This window comes from Micropterus salmoides, unplaced genomic scaffold (assembly GCF_014851395.1).
Source record: "Micropterus salmoides isolate LMB-PRFRI ecotype aquatic unplaced genomic scaffold, ASM1485139v1 Ms_hic_scaffold_23, whole genome shotgun sequence".
NCBI lineage: Eukaryota > Metazoa > Chordata > Actinopteri > Centrarchiformes > Centrarchidae > Micropterus > Micropterus salmoides.
Window position 1 is genome coordinate 5291742 of NW_024041484.1, and position 25972 is coordinate 5317713.

General features: G+C 41.7%; 2 protein-coding genes across 3 annotated transcripts in view; one reads left to right on the forward strand and one right to left on the reverse strand.

The window, feature by feature from the left end:
* Positions 1 to 3438, forward strand: part of zdhhc17 (zinc finger DHHC-type palmitoyltransferase 17) — a 31553-nt gene extending 28115 nt beyond the window's left edge. The window contains exon 17 of the mRNA XM_038738490.1: positions 412 to 3438. Within this exon, the coding sequence (XP_038594418.1) occupies positions 412 to 550 (139 nt within the window). The 3' untranslated portion in view covers positions 551 to 3438. The remainder of the gene's footprint in view (positions 1 to 411) is intronic.
* On the reverse strand, positions 3433 to 22338 carry csrp2 (cysteine and glycine-rich protein 2). Of its 2 annotated transcripts, XM_038738492.1 has the most exons (6): positions 22183 to 22337; positions 18688 to 18809; positions 14181 to 14349; positions 12322 to 12451; positions 9644 to 9737; positions 3433 to 3641 (listed from the first exon to the last, which is right to left on the reverse strand). In XM_038738492.1, the coding sequence occupies exons 2-6, from the start codon at positions 18797 to 18799 to the stop codon at positions 3565 to 3567; spliced, it is 582 nt and encodes a 193-aa protein (XP_038594420.1). In that variant the 5' UTR covers positions 18800 to 18809; positions 22183 to 22337; the 3' UTR covers positions 3433 to 3564. The 2 variants fall into 2 exon arrangements, with proteins under 2 accessions (XP_038594420.1, XP_038594421.1); XM_038738493.1 differs by lacking the exon at positions 9644 to 9737 and having other exon boundaries at positions 22183 to 22338.
* Between the last annotated feature and the right edge of the window lie 3634 nt (positions 22339 to 25972).

The following is a 25972-nucleotide window of genomic DNA, read 5'->3' on the forward strand; positions in this document are numbered from 1 at the left end:
GGAGCATTGTGAAGTCCGCTAAGTGTCAACTTGAGTCAGCATCAGTTGGGGCTGAAGACAACAAGTTTGAAAATGACAAAAAAGGGGTGTGTGGAGAAGAACTTAGCTCTGTGGCTACACGCCTCTGTAGCTCCTCATCTCTGCTTGAGGCTAGCAGCTGGGCGCTACATTAGCTGCTACTAGCATTACACACCTAAATCTTGGACCGTACTGTCAGCATTTGAGTTGCATTGTGGGTAATGTTGGTGCCAGGTTTTGACTTGGAAGTGGAACAAAAGGGAAAATACCTCTGTTTCTGTTGCATAGAAATAATACAAAAAGTAGTTGTTACTCTTCCTGCGCAATCGGAATGGTGGCGTCTGTTTCCTTACACCACTTATGTTCTCTTTCTCTCTCTCTGTCCCTCTCCAGCCATGGCTGCTTCAGAAATCTCATAGATTTCTTCGAGATCCGCTGCTGCGGTCTGATCCGGCCCGTGACGGTGGACTGGACCACACAGTACACAATAGAATACGACCAGACGTCTGGCTCGGGCTACCAGCTGGTGTAGAGGAAGGAGAGGAAGAGAAGAGAAGGGGGGGTGGGCAGTCAAGCGGCGCCGGCTGGAAGGAAGTTTGGAAGGATCACCCTCCCCACCCCCCGGCCTTCATATCGGAGCGATGCTGTTTTCGGGAGCGCTTGCTTTTTTGGACCATCTCTCCCTCACCAATCAAATGACTTTGGAAAAAATATCAGCCAGGACTAGCATGCTGTTACAGGGCAACGCCACACCTACACCCCATCCTCTCCCTCAGCCCCCACCATGTTTATTACTATTACTACTACTACTATTCTACATCAGACTCCATTACTGTACCTCCACTGCTATCAAACCCCTCCACCTCGTCTCTTCTCCTGAGTCCTTTGGACGGTGCACCGCTGCGAGGCACGAGCGGAGAGGAGAGAGGCTGACGGCCGAGAGGAATTACAAAATAAAAGCTCTTCTGTTACCGGAGATGTGACGCTGCAGAGACAGCAGCACCATAAAGTGGCAGTATCGTTCTTTTCCCTTCCCACTTTATATCCTTATTTATGGTGTCCCTGTTGTTGTGCCCTGTGTGTATTTTTTTTGTTTTTGATTGGTTCAGGAACTCTGCTGTTCCTGTGATAACTGTCTGTGGTGGCCAGGGAAGCTGAAGGAAAGTTTCTTGTTCTGTTTATTTTTTTTTAACCTTGAATAGGTTTTAAAGTATGCTAGAGATAAGGGAATGTCTTTTTAAGGTCTTGATTTTGCACCGTGATGAATTTTAAGTTGAGCTGATGAGAGTTGGCAACATAAGTTGGAACTTCTTCTCAGAGGAAAGTGTGGGGTTACAGCCGGAGCCACTGGAGGAGTCCAACTTCTCACCTGCTGAAATAAAGCTGCATCTGAGTGTTGTTGGGGTTTTTTTTGGCAAAGTAATAGCCTATAAAAAAAACAATTTTGGTGCAGTATTGATGCAGGATTAAGTGCATGAATTGGGACTTCTCTAGTGGCGACCACTGTAGGCATGACAGAAATGATCCTACAGACAATGTGATACAGGTATATTTATTTTTAAACTATTTATAGATAAAGTAAGGACGTTCTAGCGCCATCATTTTTACATTTCTCATCATTTTAACAGTAGGGGTTTTTTTTGGAGGAAAAGTGGTTAACCAAGTACCTGTAGCTATTTTGACATGGAAGCCCGGGAACTTTAGCATTAAACTCTATATAGACAGGTACAGTGAGTGTATTTATTAACAGCAGAGTTGAGCATAAAAAGAGAATGCAGAAGGACAGACAAGTTTACAAGAAAGGTCCATTCCGTGTGTGTTTTTCTCAAAAAGCTGTAAAGTCTTACTTGTTTTGTTTGTCGTCTGTCTGCCTACAACATTGCACTGATCGTTTTTTTTTAGTGTTATTTTTTTTCTGTGTGTGTTGTTTTTTTTTTTGGCCGTTACTGAACACAAGGGCCCAGCAGCGCCGCTTCACACCGACGCTTCCATTGTTTACAGAGAGGAGGAGGAGGAGGAGGGGCCCCATCAGACACGGCCAACTCCCATCACTTCCTGTCTGGACCCCCAACCCCACCCCCGCGACAGTCGGCTCAGCCGCCACCGCCGCAGCAGCAGCAGGATGGACTCAAGTGTAAAGAATGTGCATCTGTACATAAACAATATCCTTCTCTGTAACTCTTTTGTTCTTTTCGTCAGTGTTAGTTGAAGGTGCTCCTGGAGACCTTTTTTAGTTTTGTTTTTTGGGGATTTCTTCCAACCAAATGGAAAGAAGAAAGTCAAGTGACTATACTCCAAGTGTATGACTGTAGCTTTTAGTGATGTCCGACACTGCTGTCTATAGGCAAGCCTCCTGAATTTCCCCCAGCCACGAAACTCCACTGCATGTACGATGCTTGGGACAGCTGGGCTCTCGCCGCCCAACCCGTCGACCCCGTCCCGTCCCGCCCCGTCATCGTCATCACCATGGTGACAGCCCGGCAAGCCACGTGTCTGTATATAGTGAATGTTAAGTATTTGCAAGTACTTTTCTTCATTATGTTCATTTGTCTTTTTTTTTTCTTTTTTCTTTATCTTTCTATCAGATCCAGTGTGTTTAGTGGAAGTTTCCTTTCAGGTCGCCAGGCCCTCCTGTGCAAGTGTGTAATATATTTGAATGTTCCATGCTTGTGGACTCTGTAGTCAATAGTCATCCTAAAGGTCTTTTTTAATTTTATTTGTATGTCATATACCGCTGGGTTTGTTATACCACTGGATGTACAAATTGTAAAGCAAAGACACTAGAGAACTAAGGCAGACGCCAACTTTTTTTTTTTGTTTTCTAAAAGCTGAAATGTGATCATGCAATAGTTTTAAGGATAGAGGGAGGTTATATTACATTAAGGCCTCCGAAACTTTTGGGCCTCATGTTTGCATCATCAGAAGGGTACGGTTATGTCGTGATTCCAAGTTTCACACCCCCCCATCTCGCTAACCAACCACTGATGTCACTTCTGCCCTAGAAAGACAACACACAGCAGCTATTTTTGTTGTGCGTCAAAGGTCATGACAAGGCTGTAGATTTCATATCAGTACAGGTAACTAACCACTTATGTTCTTATCTGCCTTTTAAGTACTTGCAGGCTAGTGTTTTTTGTTTTTTAGGGCAGAGTTCAGCACTCCCAGCTCATCCAGGACATGAATTCAAAGCCATTTCAGCCCTCACTAGTTCTTCCAGCAGCCTAAACGGTGTCCTTTCTGTCTCCCCTCTCACCCTCACCACGTGGGATAATAAAAGAATAAAAAAAAGACAAAGCACATAATCATTTCCAGTGCCTCTCTGCCCACCTTCAGACATCACTGTAACTCCGCTTCAGATGTAAACATATGGGCATGGTTCAGTTTTAATGGCTTTAATAATAAAATACAGTCAAATGTGAACACGTGGTCAATGTTTTTATTTGTACCATGAGCATTGATTTCAACATAAAAGCAACTGAGGGAGAAAACACATGAAAAGGGCTGGCTGATGATTCTGTTGGACAGAGGAATGATCCAGTTCACAAATCACTGAGCGTGAACCAGAGCGCCGGCTCCTTGGCCATAACCGAATCCCTTTGGCCCGAAGTTCTTGGCGTAACACGCTGTGGGGGGGGGGATATAGAAGAAACCAATTAACAGGCTGCAGACTCCAAAAGCTGCATCCTTATATTACTGATCAAAACTGCTATTTCAAAACTTGAGTAATTGTTTTAAGGTGATGTCTCTAAGCTCCACACAGCATGATGACATCAGCCAGGCCGGCTCTTTGCTAAAAGAAACTTATCAGAGGTGGAACAAAATTATTTAATGTTGCTGGAACAGGCTGTCCTAAAGAGGAGGAAGGAACCTCAGCAGTGTGTGAATTATGTTAGTTTTCATTTCCATGTCATGCTAAACATGTGGCCCCTCCCTCATGGGATTACCAGACAACACTATAAATCAAGCATCCAAGACATGACAAGACATCTCCCAGTAATACAGGAAACCAAAAGAAAAATCATTATATGCACAGTACATTATATACTATACCGACACTATAAAATTTATGTACAAAATTTAAATACATTTTGCACTAAAAAGCAGAAGAATGAATGCTGTTTGAATGTATCTGGCTAACTAATGATAACTTTGATATGTGAACAACCAATTCGGTCTTTGTGGATCATCCATGTAGAACACAACAAACACACATTTTCTGTATCGTTGAGATGGCACATTGAATTTTTCTTATTCCAGCCTTCCACACACACTGTCCAGTTGAAACAGAGTGGTGAAACACCAGATTTCACCCAGGCACACACTTACTGTTTATCTTCTCATTATCAAGACGTACCTTAATAACTCCCACAGCTAATCCATCCATATTTTCCATCCCAAATCAAAAGCCTTCATGTCAGCATACTGTCTTCCATATCAAGTGGCTAGTTCCATCACTTAGCTACACACATCTTCCATCATCATGACTGTATCACTTTTATTTGGAAGAAGATTTTGCAGTTGAGGGGTAACTCTGACCTCAGGGTGCTACAAACCTATTAGCACTGAGATGAGTTTGAGGTTTGACCGTGTTTTGAGTGACACTGTTTGACTTATCATGGTCAGATAATGGCAGGCAGTAACTGATAACATTAAGGACGGCTCTGCTATATTAAAATGTAGTAAGCCGTGACAGTCAGCCTGCATGCACAAAACCAGTACAGCCTGAAACAGAAGCAGCTAAATGGAATTCAGCCACCATCCATTTACTATTTTCACCTTTGTCTTTCCTGCTCTGACGTGGCAAAATGTCTGCTGTAGTAATGGTTTCATGACGTCCTACTGCACATAATTTAAGAAGATATCTAATCTTTCAGAATAGAAAAATCACGTGGGTGTTTCCTGGGGGGAAACATTTTGAACTAAAGACCAGTTGATTGGGTACGGCTTGTCCAATCTGGGGCAAAAGCCAAAGCTGACACACGTAAATGTGTGTGTTTGCGTGTGTGCATGCAGAGAAAGCACAATACATATTTCACGGTGCTGTTTCCCGGCTCTAACATTCAGAGCTGCTTATCTGCCATCAACATGTGTTGTTTAAAACAAGCTCACTACTCAAGCTGTGGTCAATCAACAAGGTAGTTTAAACAAAATGTTAAAGTGTTTGGAAGTCACTTTAGCTTTCTTTTGCAAAGACAGAGTCAGGCTGTCTCCATTAGAGGACAGTGAGCCGTCTGAGACGAACCTACTGATAGATAGCAGCAGCCAGAGTCTGGCCTGTTCGGGTTTAGAGCTGAGACGCGACATTTCTCCTCATCAGTACAAGGTTTCATTATGACATTCAGCAAACATCCATCTGCTGACATCTGGTTATGTGAGTGATCATGTCTGTTTCTTTGCCTGCCAGTGCGTGTCACTGTGTGCGCGTCTTCTGTTTAACCAAACCATCCCATCTCATCATGCTGTTGAGGAGAGAGAATCCAGTGTGGAGGTCAGACTGCAGATGTTTCTGCCCTCTGAATCTCTAACTGGACGGCGAGCAGCTCTGTTAGCTTGACGAGGCCAGTGTCGTCCAGCCAATGTCAAATAAAAGTCAAGGGGTTGTTGTTAGAGCCAGTACATCCAGTTCTGTTTTTTACTGATACAGTATGATCCCATCAGCTGCCAGCAGTGACTTGGCTACATAACGCTGTGGAACTGTTTAATCTATTCACAACCTGATATTTTTGGACCAATCTCTTGATTGAATTTACACGGGGAAAACATATACAGTTATAATAACATCAACAGTCACAACTGAAAAGATTATATTTGACAAACCGTTCTTTTGCCTTTTAAATGCCAGACCCTCGTAAGACCCTCTCAAGCTTGATGCACTGCAGTATCTCTTGAATCCATCTGTTGTGGGTGGGTGGGGAAGAATGCGTCCATTTAAGGAGTATGAGCCTCCTTGCCAGCAAGGAGGTGAATGCGATAATTCGCTGTGCATCAGGAAATGATGGGGGTCGAGTGAAGTCCAAAACATACTTAATTGTGGAAATGACCAGAACATGTGCATGTAGTGTGGCGGTGACAGTCTATTAGGAAAAATGTTAGCTAGTTTTGCATTAATGAAATGGACCCTATGTAAAATCTTACATTGTAGAAGATTGTGCCTGCCGCATATCAAGGAAGTGTGTACGAGGTCCAGTATGTGTCTCCATTGCTTATCCGACAGTCATCCTGAGGTCCTGGTCCCAGACGGCCCTCAGAGAGTCCAAGCATACTGGATGTATATTAAAAATATAATTATATATAACCGAGGTGAGCCCCCTTCTGTTAGTGTCAAGTGTCAGGGAAAAGTCCATCATGGAGTCTGGGGGGCAGTTGAGGAAATTGATTTTGTACGAAGTGCCGAATTTGAAAAAAGTGGAATAGATGGTTATTTGGCAAGCAGAGTTTTACTGACAGGTCCACAAATGAGGTAAAGATACCGTTAGTGTAAAAATCATTAATGGACTGGGGGCCCTTATGTGACCAAGTCTGAAATACTGGATCCGAACAGGAGGGTGAGAGTAGGTGGTTACGTCTATGAAGATTCTCAGTCATCCAGGTCATAGTTATCCAACGAAGGTTAAAATGAAGGGCAACTGGACTTGGTTGAAGCTACTGGAAGACGTTTCGTCCCTTATCCAAAGGACTTCTTCAGTTCTGACTGACTGGCAGAGAAACTCAGCTATTTAACCTCAGTGGGGTCGTTATCTCGGGTCATCGATACTGCTGGTTCGTTAGTGTTCCTTGTTGCTGTGACGACAGTCGTTACAGTCGTTGAGACTACCTGTGGCCAAGACTGAACGACCATCGTTGGTATCTTCACCTGAGGCCAATAGGTTACGTTTGTTGAGTTTCCTGGGAAGTGATGACGAGTGGTTACGAAAGACAGATGCTAGACCAGATGGGGTATGTAAACCAAACTGTTTCCTGAATGGATTCCAAATTTTTAAAGTGCTGGTCACAATTGGATTGTGCGCAACCGCCTTGACTGAGAGAGGTAACTGGGAGCAAACTACCGAACAAAGTGAAATGCGAGAAGAGCCTGTTTCCATCAAAGCCCACTGAGGTTGTTCACCTGGTACCAATTAAGTGTTCCAGAAAAGAAGTTTGTTGATATTGCAGGCCCAGTAGTACCAGCGAAGATTCGGCAGTGCCAGGCCACCTTCAGACCTGGGGAGTTGAAGGACCGATCTTTCAATATGTGCATGTCTGAAACGGGTTTATCATTTGATCAAGTGTGGAGAAGAAAGATTTATTGATTAATACTGGAATATGTTGAAAAGCAAAACATATAAAAACTGTGGTAGCACCACCATTTTTTATCAGGTTAACATGTCCCATTTGAGAGAAGAATGGAGGACCATCTGGCCGGGCCTGATTTACAGCGTTCTAGTAATGGGCGAAATTTCTAAAAAAAAGCTCTGTGGTCGATTTGGTGATGAGGATCCCCAGCTATCTGAAACCGTCCGAAACCTTAAAGGGGAAGAGGGACTGAGGGAGCCCCTCAGCAGGTGAATTAATGGGGAGGTATTCGCTTTTCTCAAGGTTGAGCTTGTAGCTGGAAAGTATTTTAAACTGATCCAGGATGTTTAAGATAATGGGAAGAGAGGATGCCGGATGCGAAACGTAAAGTAGAAGGTCGTCTGTGTACAGGGAAAGCTTGTGTGACAGACCGAACCGAGTGATACCACTAAATCCCTCCTCCTCACGGAGCCAGATGGCCAAGGGCTCTACAGCGATGGCAAATAGCAATGGGGATAGCGGGCAACCTTGAGGGGTTCCGCGCACAAGAGAGAACATGGTCAGATCTCACTCCATTGGCATTGACCGCTGCGACAGGAGAGGCATAGAGGAGCTTGATCCATGAGATAAAAGTGGAACTAAAACATAATTTTTTAAGTATGTGGAAAAGGTAGGACCACTCCACCCTATCAAAATCGCCTTTTCCGCATCTAAAGAGAGCACTACTTCTGGTGAGTTAGTCGCAGGGGATAAAATAACATTTAACAACCTCTTAGTATTAGAAAACAAATGCCTACCAGGAATAAAGCCACAACCTGATATTTTTAAATGACTAGTTAAACATTTTTATTAGCACATGTCATCAGTGATGTCAGTCACCATTACTAACGTTCAGGCTCAAAAGTCAGCAGCTGTAAATTTGACATGAATGAATCATAAGACACTAAAATGTATGTATATTGAACCGGTGAGCTGATCTAAGTGCTTACTTTGCCATGTCATCAGCTCCTTCCCGTTAGCTGGTATCATTTTGACCAGGTGGAATTCTCACAGTGTGATCATACTGTACCTGCAGTTTGTTCTCTGTAGTCTGAGCCAGACTGGAAAGCTTTAGTGAGGCTTTTTAAAGGTTCTGTTAAAGGTTCTCTTAGCCTAATTATAAGTGAATGAGAGCCATTACGCGACTATTAGTGTGTCTCAATTCTGATACTTCCGTCAGTACACATGATTTCCAAAGGAAATGCAAAATTTACTTTCATCAGAGAACATAACTTTGGACCACTCAGCAGCAGTCCAGTCCTTTTTGTCTTTAGCCCAGGCGAGACGCTTCTGACGCTGTGTCTTGTCCAAGAGTGGCTTGACACAAGGAATGCGAAACCCATGTCTTGCATATGTCTGTGCGTGGTGGTTCTTGAAGCTGCAGTCCACTCTTTGTGAATCTCCCCCACATATTTGAATGGTTTTGTTTCACAATCCTCTCCAGGGTGTGGTTCTCCCTATTGCTTGTACACTTTTTTCTACCACATCTTTTCCTTCCCTTCGCCTCTCTATTAATGTGCTTGGACACTCTTTAGCAATGACCTTTTGTGTCTTGCCCTCCTTGTGCAAGGAGTCAATGGTCGTCTTTTGGACAACTGTCAAGTCAGCGGTCTTCCCCATGATTGTGTAGCCTACAGAACTAGACTGAGACACCATTTAAAGGCCTTTGCAGGTGTTTTGAGTTAATTAGCTGATTAGAGTGTGGCACCAGGTGTCTTCAATATTGAACCTTTTCACAATATTCTAATTTTCTGAGATACTGATTTTGGGGTTTTCATTAGTTGTCAGTTATAATCATCAAAATTAAAAGGAATGAACACATTGAAATATATCAGTCTGTGTGGAATGAATGAATATAATATCCAAGTTTCACTTTTTGAATGGAATTACTGAAATAAATCAACTTTTTGATGATATTCTAAATTCTCACACACACACACACACACACACACACACACACACACACAGTGTGTATACTGTATGCTCCCTGTTGTACCTGACCTTCATCAGACTGCAGTTTGCTGTGTGTTCTTCATGCCGTGATATTTCTGCTGAAGAACTAGTTTAGGGCCATTATGTCAGTGATCACACATTATCCTAAACATCAAAGGATGTTTTGGTGAGAACATCTGTTGCTGCTGAATCACTCTGCAGCAGATTCTTCATGTCACTGTGCGTGGTGGATTTATTCTGCTCTTGCTCTGTGAATTGTATTTTTCCTGGCTCTCTGAGAAGCCTTAGTGATGACAGTAATCCTGTTGTAATCGAACACTACACATATTTGTTACGTTTTATTTCACGTGATTTATCTCACCTTTGCAGTAGATTTCTCCATCTTTCTCAGTCTGAGTGGTCGACTCCAGGCTCTTGCCACATTTTGCACAGCGGAAGCAGTTCTTATGCCATGGCTATGGGGAGAAAAATAATTTTCGATTTTACACCTACAGTGGCAGCCTTTGTGCTGACTCCACCTTACATTGTTAGGCTTAGGTACAGCGCTGAAACAAAACTAGTCGGATCAAAAAGATTGTGTTTGTAGTTATTTACAGCCGATAATTGCAGATGTTTCTTGGAGCAGATGTCATCGTTTCCTTCGTCAAATCCCATCAAAGCTGCTCAGTTTTCCAACATCCCGGGGGCCTCTCTGAATGTCTCCATTATACAGAAAATTACAGGCTATGCTTTAACCAGTGAGTGGAGCCTCGCGAAGATTTCCTCCCATTAGGAAACACATTAATAACTCTCCACCCTGACATCACCTGCTATAAATCAGCTCTGTGCTAATCTACACGTGATCAGCGACAGGAAATGGGACACAAATCTTGTTTTTGTGGACAGGTTTAAATGTGAGTAACTACTCTGAGACTTAATTTTCTTCCTCAGGACCAAACATCCTGCTGATACATCTCTAGAGTGTAAGCCTCATGACTTCATCTACTGTAAAGTTTGTGTGTCAACAACATCTGCCAGAACCGCAGTGTCCAGGGGGTCTCATAAGATTAACCCCAGCTGTTAGGAAGCTCCCATCCAAACTTTATGGAACAATCAGAAAAAAAAGGATATATGTTCTGTCATTATGAGAGAGCACGCCAATCCGCCTGCATGTGGTTCAGCAGTGTAAAAACCATGTGCGTTCAATCCAGACAATTTCATCCTTGTGTGTTTTGTGATGTAGTCCTGTGGCTCACAGAACCAACACTGCTTGGGTTAGAGGTTTGATTTTTGCTGGGGCTGCCAATGCTAAAACTGTTTATAATGATCGTTCTATAAAGTTGAACACGCACTGCACATTTGAAAGGCCAGTTAATTTCGCAGTGTAGCGTAAACACGAGGTTCTGTCATTAATGTCAACAAGAAATACCAGAATGGAGTTGCAGGATTCCCAGGCACAGCCTAGCTGTACACTCTCAGTCAGTGTTTTGACAATATATGAATCCTCAGACAATAGTCATAATATTTGCATCTTGTCTCAACAAGTGAAAGCCAAATAGCTGACTTGGCTAATATCTACAGTATCTCACAAAAGTGAGTACACCCCTCACAACATTTTTAAATATTTGATGATATCTTTTCATGTGGCAACACTGAAGAAATGACACTTTGCTACACTGTAGAGAGTGTACAGCTTGTATAACAGTGTAAGTTTGCTGTCCCCTCAAAATTAACATCACACAGCCATTCAGCCCTGTCCACACGAACACAGGTATTTTTATAACCGTGACTTTTTTTAAGCGGTTCGGCCGTTTGTCCACATGGAAACGCAGTATCAGGTCACTGAAACCAAACATTTTTGAGGATTTTCAGAAACGCCGGTTGCAGTGTCATGTAGACAGTAAAACCAGGGTTTTTGCCTTGTGACGTCAGACTGTGCGCCGTTATCCGCTGTGTTTGATGTCAGATTGTGCGCCACTGCCTGCTTTGTTTACAATTTTATTAGGTTCTGATTGGCCAACGTGGCTTTACGGTTAGGGTCATATCACCGCCAGGTGTATTGGCTTGCTCTTGACAGCGCTTTATAGCGTGTGTTTGCGTTTTCATGTGGACAGATATTTTTTTAAAGAAGGAGGAAAAACTCCCGTGTCAGTGTGGACTAGGCCTAAACCGCTGGCAACAAAAGTGACTACAATTGGGTCATTTAGCCATTTTCCCTTCCCGGTGTCATGTGAGTCATTAGTGTTACGAGGTCTCAGGTGTGAATGGGGAGCAGGTGTGTACACTCACTACATTGTAGCAAAATATCCTTTCTTCAGTGTTGTCACATGAAAAGATATAATCAAATATTTACACGTATGTGCGGGTTGTACTCACTTTCGTGAGATACTGTAGGCAGATGCCTCAATTTACAGCCTGACAGTGAATATTGTATTCAAAGTGTGTTTTTTTAATCTGCAAACGCAAACTTTCTGACTTTACTGTCAGTTCTTACAGGAATATTCACTTGTGCTCAAATGCTAAAGTCAGCAGGCTACCATGATCAAAAGGACACACTGAGCGTTCACCATGTTACCCATATTGGTTTATGTCACGTTAGCATGCTAACATTAGCTCCTCCATTTGCATTAGCACGAAACACAAAGTGCAGCTGAGGCTGGTGGGACTGCAGACCAAAGCCAAAATTCATCTTGAGGGGGATAACTAGAGTCGTAAAAGTCAGTCAATAGCATCTTGAGACCATGAAAGTTTCACTGCAATCCGTCCAGTAGTTGTTGAGACATTTCCGTTTTGAATTCTGCACATGTACTTTTACTTAAGATACTTTCAGTATATTTTGTTGCTGGTATTTCTGTACAAATAAAAATTTGAATGCAGGACTTTACTTGTATTTCTATAGTGTGGTATTGCTACTTGGATTTGAACACTTCTTCGACCAATGGTAAATGATATATCTTTAGGCTTTGGATTACAGTGATCCAGCAAAACAAACAATATGGAGACATCCCCTTTGCTCTGCTGTGTAAACAGAGAGTTAGATGCTTCAGGTAAAACTCTCACCTTGCCTGCGCCCATGATCTTCTCAGCTGCATAGACAGAGTCTCCACACCGGGCACATTTCTCTGAACCTCCGAACTTCTGGGCAAATTTGGATGGATTGGGGTTGGTGGTCGGTCTGTGAGTTTGTGTCCTGGGTGGTGGGGGGATATATCATAACATTATCATTATTTTGTCATCTAAAGAAATCCTTTCAAAATTAATTCATAGAAAGTATTTTTTAACAGATTATTCTGTAAAAACACTTTAAAGTGGTGGCTATCTGATTTTGGAATGAAACTTTGTATGAGAACCTCCTCTTTTCTTGTCAAAACATTTAATCATTTACTAACAGCGAAGCAATCCTGACCCAAAATGCTGACATATGCAGTAATAAATGGCTCAGTCCATACTTTAGTTAAGTAACAGTTAAACATTCAGTCTGTTGTCTGACAACTTGCGCAATAATCCTTTATTTTTAGAAGAATAGAAATAAACCTGGCACACCTTACTCCTCTAGCCTACTCTCCCTCTCTCTGTCCTTAACCAATGGTGGGAAAGTGAGTGGGGCCCTGGAGTGGTGCTTATCGGAGGGTGACTGCCAGCCCCAGTGTGCCCCTGAATGAAGCCCTTTGTGGCAGAGAACAGGGAGGAGGGAAGGCGGGATCCTGCTGGTTACATAATAAGCTCCTTCATAACAGTCATCACCTGACGTCTGGGGCAGGAGTAAACATTCTGGGTAGGTGTGTGTGGGTCTGTGTTTTCCTGTTTGTTTGTGGTGCTTTCACATCATGTGTATGTATAGATACACATTTGACACTCACTTCAGGTCGCAGAAGTAGACCCATCCGATTTCAGGGCCGCTAATGTGGGCTGGAAGTCAGTTGGAAAGCCATGAACCCAATCTACTAGATGCTGTATTAAACTCTTCAGCTTGGACTTTTCTCTTCTTGGATCTACACTGTTCACCAAACCGGCTGGGAACTGCAGCAGCCAAGCTGGATTTGATAAAGAGGAAGACTGCGTGCCAATATTCCCGTCAAGGTCTCTTTCCTCCCTCAAAGCTTTGTGGTTCAGGCAGTGAAAAACAGAAATGGATGTAGAAGATTTCATACACACCTTTTGTTTTTGGCCTGCTGATCTCACATTACAGACATTTAATTTGCGGCCCTAAAAGCTCACAAGAGCCGAAACCTGTTAGCGCTTAGTTACTGGAAAATCTCTGTAATCACTAGGACACCCAGCAGTAGCTCTTACTGCCATTTACAGCACCATGCTGTTCTCTGGTCAAGTTAGAAAGCTGCTTCACTAGTCGAGGGCAAAAATAAAATTGTATTTTTTAACATTAACTTTCTTCGTCAAGTATCTTTTTATCAAGCTGATGCATTTGGGAACTATTTCCACTTCAGCACAATGAATGCACGCTGTTTGGAGACAAGAGCACCGTCAAGCAGCCACAACTTATAAACATCATTATAGCACACCACTGAACTCACTAACCTTGTCAACGTCATGACACCCACTTGTGCAAGTCTGATGAATGATCCTTTATTCAGAGTTTCAAGATGTCACTTGTATTTTATTGAATCTATAGTCGTGTAGCAGTATAAGTTGCCCGTCATTTCGTAGCTTCTTGCCTTTTTACAGTTAAATTGTATGAAAATTTGTCTGAATTTGCTTTTTTCGCATACAATCTCTGACAGCCCAACGCCAACAGTGACCACACAACATACTTCCACATAAACTTTGTTTCCATGTTGGCTAAAATAATCATATTGATCATGCTTATCATGATGAGTTAAATTGACTCAAACCTGTGCATCTAAATATACATCTAAAGTACATTATGTAACATTCAGGGCTCATGCAGCAGCCCGTCTTACTCTTCATGTTTGATTCCCAGCCGCTCTCCTCTGTCCATGTTGAGCGTCCCGGCCCCCTGACCGTAGCCGTAGCCTTTTGGGCCGTACTTCTTCCCGTAGCATGACTTGCAGTAGATCTCCTGGTCATGAATAGCCAGTGTGGTGCTGTCTAAGCCCTTCCTGCAGACCACTGAGGACACAGAGAGAGGAGGCGTTACTTAAGTGGAATGGTGTCACTTTGCACCTAGCAAAGAAATATAGCATCTTCCTGTGATTAGGATGTCACTGACATGTAGTATTTGCTCTTCGTTTTAGAAATAAGACGATGCTGTAAAATTATTATATCTGTTAAAATGGAAGGACTAAAAGAAGCTGAGATTTTAAGCCCTGAATGAAGTTCAAGTGTCAATTCAGTGCTACAAAAGCTTGCAGAAGAAGATTCCTTTGAACTTCAAGCTCTGAAATTAGTTGAAATGTCAAGCTATAGTGCGAGCAATAAATTAAACTTCAAGGGCAAGTTGAAGTGTAATTCTTGAAAGAAATGGAGGACCAGTTTAAGTATATAAAACCGAAAGATGTCAGGGAAAGCACTGACTGAACACAGTGTACAATGAAAGCAGTTGGAGTTCATTCTGTATGAACGTGGAAGTTGTGGGACTCGGGACTCTGAGACCTAAAAAGGGTTTGAAGCGTCAATTTAAGTGTATGAATAGAAATTTGTTGATGTATTGTAGCAGAGAGGGGTAGGAGAATGGCAGAATGGGCTTTTTGCTTTTGATTGGAGGTGTGGTTTGAGCAGGAGGAGATAAATTAGGCACCTGCAAGCTGGGGGGAAGGGAAGGACAAACATTTCATGCGTGGAGGAGAAGTTCACAGGAAAGAGATAGTTTGCTGAATGAATCCAGTTTTGAGCACAGGTTTTGAGGCACCCTGGCCCTGGAGTGAAATTGAGATGCATAAGTGTTGGAGAAGCAGTGGTACCAAGAACTGGCTGGTCTTCGTGAACTTAAATGAGCAACAAAGGACTGTGGGAAACCGTGCTGAACCCTGGAGTGGGTGTGGACAACCATGTTAACGTGCTCTTCAACCTGCTCGGTTGCAGCTTGGAGCGTCCTTGTCCTGGTGGACCAGCAAAGCTAAGTCTTCCTTCTTGTAACTCTCCAGGCTACTCTATCCTCCTGCCCAGCTAGAGGCAGGACCTTACCTTCTGCCCTCCACTGAACTGCATACACCCACACACCCCTACACCCTTATTTACCTCTCAATGTAACTCTATTGAACTGGACTACACTCCTCCTCAAGTTGGACTAGTCCTTTTCTTTATCATTTGAATTGTGGAAATTTTGTATATGATTGATATATTTTGAAACGGTCTTTATTGCTTTAATGGAAATGTAAGACTGTACTATCCATATGATGGATTATTGTTTGACTTTGAATACAGCCAGCTTTATTTGGAGTGACTGAATTAGTGTTTGGTGGTTTCTTTTATTGGTGTATGTCCGTAGTGAAGGTAGCTAGTGATTGTGGCTATCTAATATCCTACTAATCGACCATTTTACCGTTTTAAGTGAGAGGTTAGGATTAAGGTTATTCTCCTGTCTCCTGCCAACCTATATTGGATATTTTGATAAGCCTCCGCTACAGTATCAGTTGAAGTGTCATTACTGACAGATGACCTGTTAGTTGAAGAATAAAAGAGAAATTGAGAGACTTTCAACTCACTGCGCAAGAAAATTGAAGACCTTTTATTACTTATACTTTTACCACTTGCACGTCTACTGAGTTCAGCTGGCACTTCACCTTTGAACAAAAAAACCCTCCTTCAACTCTTCAAGGTCCTAAATTGCCAATTCAGTGTTTATACCTAAACTGAAACTTCAGCTTCTTTCAGCCCTTTCATTGTAATGTTACTTCTTTCAGTTTTAAAGTGACATTATGTAGTAATTTTATCTTAAAATAACAGGTTCAAAATCATTTTTATGCTACACTGACTTGTAAATAAATAGGGAGAATGACGTTTCTGTCACTGCCACTCTGGACCCATCGCGCCTAGTATTGCACTATGTAGCATTGGAATCCTGGGCAGCAAACCTTTCGCAAGAATGCCGTAATGCTACGTAAGGCTGCGAAAAGACCAAAAAAAGACATCAGAGGAAAAGAAAAAGAGAGTGACCGAGCAAGAGACCGGACAAGAGTAAATATTGGATTGGGTTTTACTTTGTGTTAGCTAAAAGAGTTTAAGGGTGGTCCTCTTTCTGTTGGACTAGTAAGTAATAACGTATAAGCTGGCTTGCTGTGTCTTGTGTTGTTGTACTTGCTTGATGGTGTTTGTTAGTTTTTGATCATGAGAAATGCAGATGTACAGCGGTCCTTATAACAGTAGGGTTGCCAAATCGTTGCTTAATGTTGCTTTAATAGTTTCAATTGTAAACTTTCAGCAGCGAGCACAGATCTTTTTTTAAACAAAACGTAGTCTTTTCTAGTTCCATACATATACATCTGGTTAATGTGAACCATCTCATTGAGAGGCAAGAGATTCAGTCTGTACCTGTGAAAAGTTACTCAGGAAGTTGCCATACTTCATTTCTATTCTAAAGCACATGCAACAAGTATAATTTTTGTCTAGAGTTACAAGTAATTTCAACATATTTGATGTGTGCCATAATAGATTTTCCATCATAATTATTTTTTTTGACAACAGTACAGGATTTATTACATTTAACACCAGTACTACAGTAGTGGTTATGATACTATTTTTGGCAGGTTTGTACAGAGTGAAGAATGCATGGTTTGAAAAAATAAAACAAAAGCATTGCAGTGGCTTAAGTATGCACACTGGCTGTTGGGATTAGCTGAATTCTTCACACACTGGCCTGTGTGACCGTCTGATGCTGGTTTAAGATTTCGCACCACTGGCTGGAAAAATGCCTCTAGCCAACGCTTTGAAAAGGAAGGCTTTGCAGGATTGTTAGAAGATTGCAGTATGTCCAATCAAATCGCTCCTAAATAGTCATATTTTCTTAACCATATTTGTTACAATTGTTAGTTTATATAGTAGTTTGTTAGTTTTATCAGAAGTATTTCTAGTTCCCCTGTGATAAAATAACAAAGTAATTCAAGAAGATAAAGACACAGTAAGTCAGTAAGTCAAAGAGTCATATGAAGCTCTGTTTACAACAGTGTGACATTTCTGCCTTTCCTATATAGAAATGAAAAGTGGCCAATGTCAAACTGAGAAATTGGAGGAAAAGACAGAGAGTCCCCCTGCTCAGGATCCCCCTCGAGTGTAAAACAAAGCTTGCTTTGTGTGGGACCCTCTGGGGGGGAAAAAAACAACTCTTTTGTGGCTCAGATTGCTTTGGTCTCCTCTTAATAGCAGTTAAATGACAGGCTTTGTATAATCCTGGTCTCCGTGCAAAGTCTTTGCTGGAACATCTTCACTGACATTTCAAGGACGGTTCAGGAGCAGGACAAGCCACCCACCCATCCAACAAACTGACAATAATGCAGTGTGAACTCATCAACCAGTGACCATGGAGAGAAAAGTGAGCACAAGCTCCCTTTTGATGAGCTGTGGAGAGGTGAAACTGAGTCCACACGGCTTTGTCCTGACTCACCCTGGTATTGGGTTCTACGTCTGATCTTTCATGGCTCTCTGCAGCTTGAACCAAATGCATAACACAGCAAAAACAACTAAATAGATGTCCTTTACTATATTATAACTACAAATAATGTGTGCAGGTCTTACATTCACATAATTACATTTAAGAGTTTTGGCAAGGTTAGGCAAAAGTCTGAGACTTTTTCTTCAAACCAAAAACGTCAACAAATGTTTGTCCAAATGTTAATAAGAAAACTCAGAGACTTAAAAGTTGGCTCTCGTGTTTTAACTTTCAATGATCTTTTTTTGGGTGGGGGGGTAACCTTTATTTGGATAGGAGGGGGGGGGGGGGGGACAGAAGACATGCTGCAAAGGGCTCCAAGCTGCAATCAAACCTGAGGCCACAGTCTTGCCCATGGGGCAGGCACTAAACAAACTGAGCAACCTGCCCCCTTCAGTGATCTTTTCAACTGGAAAAGTTAACATTACCGTTCTCACAATATTTCTCAATTTTGTCATTTCATTTTTTGAGGACATAGTTCACTCCAGCATTACCACATGTCAAGCACACAGTTTTAAAAGGGGTACTCCAGTGATTCTGTATTCATTCATTGGATTGTATTTACAGAGAATATTTGCTGAGAATATCCTGACTTTTGGTCCCTAGCATGGAGCAAGCTCCTAAAACACTTTATCCTACATTTTCTGTAATGAAACTCAATAACCCATACAGCCCTGGTAAATGCCCACGTCCCTCACACTTGTGTGTCACAGTGGGGAAGGCATATGTCATATCCACTGCCCCATCGCCATCCCACAGATGTGAAAAAGCTCCTGCACAGCGACAGGAGACATCCTGCAAACGGTCAGCAATGCCATAAAATATAGCCAATTTCTAATTCACGCGCTAAAACGTGTACTTACTGCAGAGAAAACAGCATTTGTGGAAACTCTTCCCGTCACACTGCACTTCCTCGGCGTGGTAAACTGTCCCATGGCAGGCCCCACACTTGTTGCCTCCTCCCCAGTTGGGCATTGTTATGGTTCTAAGAAGAGATACAGAGAAGATATGAGACGCTGAAGCATCAGGGCCAAGGTTACTCTCTGCTCTGATGTGTCCTCATCTGACCTTTGGAAACCAAGGACTTTGTTCAGTCCTTATTCACAAAGGAAAGATGACCATCAAATTCAGCAGTTTGTCATTAATTTGTTGTTCATTCATTGTCACACACACTTCCCCATGAACAAAGTCGAAATGTAAAACCATAGCACTTAAGCTATACTGGGGGTAGTTTTTGGTAATTTTTCTTTGATAAGTCAGAAATTACTTGCCATATGTAAAGCACAAAGCTGTTTGCGCCACATTATAATTACACCTGCCTTTGAGAATGTTGCATATGGTTGAATTGAAAACCATGGATGCAGGCCACAACTGCCACCCTGAGAGGAAAAAAAACAAACAAAAAAAATAAACAATGCTAAAGAGGTCAGCCTAATGCCCAAAGGAATGTTTCGGGGCACCGTGCCTTAGGGCTTTTGTTGTCTGATGGGCCGTGGCTGCAAAACACAAACGGCAAAAAAGAAGCGTGAGTGTGAACACTCTTGTTACCACACCGGGATTCCAACACATTTTCCATTTCAAAAGCAGTTTGTTGGACAACGTTTCACTTGAAACCTCTCTGCCCAGAGAGGAATTAAACTAAATAACATATTGTTTTAATGAACAAACAGAAAAGGAGTTGAAAAAACATAAATAGTTTATTTTTCTTGGCGTCTGTGAGTCCATGGAAACTATGATGAACACAGCCATAAAGGTTTGGTTTCCTTACACAGAAAAGACTGTTTACCTTTCTTACATCACTGCAAAACTCATCCATGTTCAGACAAGCTTAATATTTGGTGTTTTTGATATTTCCACATTCTCTTTCAAACTTATTTAGGCACAGGTGTCAGAATTTGGTAGTTGGGGTAGAGCTGTTTTGCAGGCTGTACAGGCAGCTGCGTAGAGGTGTGCATCGTTCAGTCACACGCCATATTTCTGGCCTTGCTTTCGACAACATCAAGTTCGCTCTAGCAGTGGTGCTGCCAAGGGGTGGCACCGGCCCTCCCTTGTGAGTCTATGCATAATATGCTTCTTAGTAATGAGTATACATAGATTGTTGTGGAACTCAAAATGATGGCTGTACAGTTATTAGTTTATGCACATTAGATAATTAGTAGTCTGGCTCACAGGAAGTAGGCTGTTCATATAAGCCTGCCATTAGCCTACTATTTCAGCTGCCATTCTCCTCCTCTTCTGCTATCTGCTTGTTACCTTTCCTATATGAAACTGCAACAACCTCCAAGCTAGCAACCCAACAGTAACCTTGTTGCTAATGGTACAAGCGTAGACAAGCTAACAAGCTTTTCTTTTGCAGGGATTTAGCCATTTTCGCTTCCACCAAAACAAGACACAGACAATATTTTGTATGGGCACCCCCACCGCATTGGACTGACTGATTGGTTTAAAGACGTACAAACAAGCCAGAGCGTTTCCCCCCTTATACCAATGATGAATGAATGATAATGGATTGAGCCAGAGCTTTCTCCAGAGCTGACACAGTGCTAAACCGCAGTGTGAAGGTGTGGCTATGCTTGACTAGATAATTAGTAACAAAAGAACCAAAAGTCATCTTTAACTCGTCTGTAGGCCTATACTACAGCAGTATTATAGAATTCCTAAAATTCAGTTATGGCTTTTGGTTTTGGTGTGCCACCCCAATATTTTCAGTGGCCCCATCTGGCCAACCCAGCCCACATTTTCTTGCAGTGGTAAACATTTGGCTGTGGTGGATGCCATGAAAAACACTCTGCTTGTGTGATCAATTTTTAGAAATTCTTCATTTTATCATTTAGAAAACAGAACTGGGCAATAGTCTGGAAACACTCATATTTTTCCATACCTTCTTTCCATACTTATCCAGACCTGGAAACGACTAATATCAAATTCCATACTTTCCCATACTGCATGGGAACCTTGCCAAAGAGCCCACATGACGCACACATTCTCTCCCTGATTCACAGTTGCATCTGTCTGTAATTACAGACACACTCCCCTTTTTAAAAAAAATGTGTCGAGGGGGCGTTGATGAGGTTCCACAAGGGACAAATTTAACGTTTTAAGACCTTCCACATGTATCACTGCAAAGCAAGCCTGCTGCAATATCACACTTTAGACACTAAAATTAGAAAGCACTGTTAAGTATTCGAAAAGAAGAAACTATTAATCTTGTCAGTCACATATCCTCCACCCCAGCTGGATCAGAGACTGTAGGACAGGCCTGAGCATGAGATGGGATGAAAAGACCCCTGACATTACCGTCACATTACCCTTTAGGGGCTGGGTGTGATGAGAAGGTCTGTGTCGAAGTGTTCAGACCAACAAGTCAGCTGATGTGTTTTGATAGAAATGTCCTGTTGTCTGCCTGTGTAGACGACCACAGTCAATTTTAAAGTTTCACAGAGTTCAGTGGTAACAGCTTCGCTGAGATGTAGGATTTAAACATGTGTCTATGATTCATTAATGATAGTTTTTAAACTGACAGTGTGATATTCAGTGTCTTTAAATTTGGCACATTTCATTCAGTATGTGTTTGTACCCAAAATCAGAAAACCGCTTTGAGGACACTCACATTTTCCACTGAAACAAGACTAATAAAATTGTATGGGAGATTCACTTAACCTTTTCACAGTGGAAACTCAATACATTACAATACTGCTATGAAATTAACTTACGTGCAGCTTTGTGATAATTTCTATTGAATCCCCACCTGTTTCATAACAGCTGCAAGGAACAGTTAATAATTAAATTTTAATGTCTTTAATTGTTTAAGAATCCGACTACATTTGGATATGTCAGCAGGTAATGCTAGTTTTTGCTCTAACAAAAGCATAATGTGTTGTAGAATCACAATAAAATCACAAATCAGTGTTAACCTCTTTACTATATTTCTATCATTGTAAATATATGTTGTATGCTAACATACCCTTAAGTTTATTAGACACTGTTTGAGTTGAGATAATTTGGCTTTGGATGGTTTGAAATTGCTAATGAAAAACTAGGGCACACTTTTCAACCGAATTCCCACGGCTATAACTTCAATGCCCAAAGCCAAAGTGTACAAACTACAAACGTTACTGAAATTAGGGATTAGCATTGCAAAAGTAAAAAAAAACAACAACATTCATTTAGAAGCTAACGTTACAGTAATTAACCAGCAATAGCGAGTTTCTCAGGTAGTTTGTAAACGTAGGCTATAAATAAATGTAATGTTTTCAGTAATTCAAAGTTGGCCAACCTGTTGCTTGTCAGTAAACCAGTCTGAAATCCACAGCATTCAGTTTCAGCAAAATGTGTTAGAATATATATATATAAGTTACCTTAATGTGGACTTTTTTTTGAAAAGCAGGTACGGTTTGTGTAAATGGCTAAGCTCCAGCTGAGTGCGTTGGTAGTGTGTCCAGACGGCTCGGCGGTATCTCTGCAGCAGACTTCACTAAAGTGACCCTACAGTGCCGCATACCCCGCATATTTAAAGTCTCAGTGGGAGGAGGGGTTTCGAGGGGCGTGAACTCAACACTGCTGCCTTCAGGTGCTGTCAGAAAGTATGAAGGAAAGTCAACCACTGCTGCACACATAGGCTACGCCGGGTAGAATATTGATAGGCCTTGTTTTTTGATGTCTGACTTGGCCCCCTGATCATTTCATTTAAAAAAGAAAACAATTGCTGTTGCCATGGAAAAATGTGTACAGTGGCACTCTTGATGGTTATGATAGGGTTATTGAACAAATCTATGTGGCTGATCATTAAACACAGACAAGCTACATTTGCTATGATTTCCCCCAAAGAGTGAATTTAGTCCTCTCTCTACACTGTATTGGGGAATTCTACTGGTTGTAGAAGATAGCATATTACCACTGTACCAAAAAGGACATGCCCTACTTTGTTTTAAGTTATTTTGGACCAATGGCTCTGACTTTAAATATAATGCATTTAAGAGGATTGCGTTTTAGCACTTTATGCTTGGCATCCAGAGTAAATGACTGCTGCAAACTCAAGGGCATGGGAGGACACATTTTCTGATGGCTTAAGTGTTTGGATCTATCTCTGCCCACACTTGCAGTTATCCTGCCTCCTGCTGGACACAGACTGTAATAAATGATGGCTTGTTCGTGGTTGTGGGGAGAGCACAGAGAAAATCCTAAAAGGTGGGTAAGGGTTGACATTATAACTTTACTTTAACACCGAGGGGAAAAAAACATAACGCAAACAGAATAAATCCAGACACAACACCTTCCTTCCCTCTGGGCTTTCACAGTTTCCTGCTTGTATGACAAATTGGACCCAGCTGCACACAGAGCATCTTACATTAGTGATTACAAAACTTTGCTGTACCAAAGTGAAAGTATTATAAGTGACTGAAAGATGTTGTGTTTTACATTTTAAAACTTTAAGCTGACGCTGTTACACGGCCACACCAGGAGAGAGCAAGCGTGGATTCAGCCCAGTATGACAAGACACACATCACCTCAGCTCTGCTGTTTCTGAAACCTGTGACCTTTAGTTTCATGACCGTTCTCATGGCATCCCAACAAGTCTCACCACAGTGAAGCCACATGGCGGCACTGGGAGCAGACTGGCATGATTAATTTTAACATATTAAAAGGTTAAACCATAAAATGAACCCCTCTTGAGGGTAGGCATGAATTATGCCTAATTAAAGACCTTAATGTAAACAGAGACGCAGTAAATCTGTTTGTGTTTTTTAGCTAAACCAACATAGGTCATAGATTATAGCCTCCTGCTGCCAACAAACCTCAGCTTCATTATTTTTCAATTATGCTATTTAATTATCGCCAACTTCAGACTATTCATTCTATTAGTGGCATTAGCATTATTCTATTACAAAATGGATAGTGAGAAGGCAGATGCCTGTGAATATAGATCAGACCATTCGAGATTCAAGGATAACTTTACTGTCCCACAAAATCAAACTTGCACACTGCATCCATAAAAAAGAAACAAGCATTCCACGTCTAAAACATAAAGGTGTTATTTTATAAATAATAATAATAAAAATAATACATCAAGGTTCCTAAAAGCACCTGTACACAGAGACACCTTGATAAAAGCAAAGATCTTTAAACTTTTTTATTTATATCACAATAGCTGTGGGGAAATTGAGACGGTCATTTGTGGCCACAAAATGAGACCATTATTACTATAGTGATCAAATAATGTGCAGATGCAAGACATTGCAGTGCTGTGAAAAGGATCTTTTTCTCTTGTATATTTTTCACAATGAACAGTCTTGGATGTATTTACAAAACAAATATTAGACGAAGGAAATTTGCAGTAACACACTACACTTCTTTTATTGTCTAATTTATTTAAGTAACAAAGGTATCCGAGGCCCACATCACTCCAAACTGAAAACGTTTTTGCCCCTTTCTCCATCAGCCGATTAAACTAATTTGATTGTTAATTGCATTGAGCTGATTGAATACAAACAAGATCCCAACAGAATGTTATTTGTCAGTCCAGAAAGGTCATACAAAGTCATTTCTAAAGCTTGGAGGCTGCACAGAATCACAGTGAGAGCTGTCATGTGCAAAGTGAGAAATCTTGGATAGTGAATTATCTGAGGTTTTCTCGAATTGTGCAGTGACAACATAAGGAAGTCTCAGAGCGCTGCGCTCCCAGAATGCAGGGTTACTTGTGGTTCCCCTCCTGTGGAATCGGGTCTGAGTTTGGGTCCGGGAGACAGACACCATCTCCATATTTAAGAGTAGGTTTAAGACATAACTCTTTGATGAAGCTTATAGTTAGGGCTGGCTCAGACTGAAGCATCCCCTGCTGTTATAGGCCTAGACTGCTGGGAGACTTCCTCTCTCCTCCTCTTCCTCTCCATCTGCATGGATTCCTATCCCATCAAAGTAGTGGTTCTCAAATTTTCTATCATGCCCCCCTTTTAAAAGCCAAAAAACATTCAAGCAGCCCCAATTTCAGCAAATGTGGATTTCATTTTTATCAATCAATAAAAGCGGGATTGAAATAAAACAAAAGATTCCGGTTAGCAAAATAGCCTTGCTTGGATCTGGGCCTTTTTTGTGTGTTTATGTCATCACATGAATCACATTCATGCAACCTTAGGTCCGCTCAACGTCTATGCCCCCCTTGCGGAGGGAGGCCCGCCCACCCAGTTTGAGAACCGCTGCATTAATGCATGTTAAACTTCCCTTTCCCCTAGTCTTGTGCTTTCTCATCCCTCTTCTCTCTCATCCTATCCATTTCGGCAGGTGTGTCTGGATCTGTGGTTGCAGGCTTCCCGCTGACCCTGTGTTTCTGCTCTTCACCCACTGCTGCTGCAATTGCTAGTAGTAGTAGTAGTAGTAATAGTAGTACCATTATTATTGCTATCATCATTTAGTACTATTATTCAGTTTCATTGATGTCTGCACCACAACAACCTTTACTGTTGTATTTTGCATTTCTGTTTGGGTACCCCCCCAACTGGTCGAGGCAGACGGACCCCAAGTCAAGGTTCTGCTCAAGGTTTCTACCTGTTAAAAGGGAATTTGCAAAGCGCTTGCTCATGGTGGGGATTGTTGGGTCACTGTGAATAACATTACAAAGAGTACGGTCTGGACCTGCTCTACATGAAAAGTGCAATGAGACAACAAAAATTTAATGAAATTGGATTGAGTTTGGTAAAATACATTTTTTAAGAATGAACAATGAGACAGATGTACGGTAAATCATTGTGTCCGATTGGCTATTGCTATTTAGAACATACGTGCGATTAATTATGTTCTCCTGAGACTTGCTCCTAAGGTTTACTCTCACACTTGCTGCTGTTGATCAGAATGAGTAGCTCGATGAATATTACTATTGCTCTCCAATATATGTTTTACTCCCCCCAAATCAGCTTGTGCATTCTAAAGTGCAATTCCTACATAGGGCCCTGGACTGACTTGCCATTTTTATGAATTATCAACAATATCCAGTCATCTGTCTGTGAGCTTAGGCGTCATGCAGCAAAGTAGTAATGCGGAACACAAAAGCAAGTCCGCATGTGAATGACTGCAAAGAGAACCCCCCTCCCCCCAGAAAACTCTGGACAGGTCCCAACCCTACTGAGATGGCCAGTTGTCTCAGATTTGGGTTGG

What these genes read in the sequence shown, in the direction of transcription:
- csrp2 (XM_038738492.1), bottom strand. Translation starts at nt 18,799, where the DNA reads ATGCCCAACTGGGGAGGAGGCAACAAGTGTGGGGCCTGCCATGGGACA. An exon ending in CTGGGAATCAAACATGAAGA is followed by an intron (nt 12,452 to 14,180) that starts GTAAGACGGGCT and finishes CCCACCACCCAG; the next exon opens with GACACAAACTCACAGACCGA. An exon ending in TGGAGAAATCTACTGCAAAG is followed by an intron (nt 3,642 to 9,643) that starts GTGAGATAAATC and finishes CCCCCCCCACAG; the next exon opens with CGTGTTACGCCAAGAACTTC.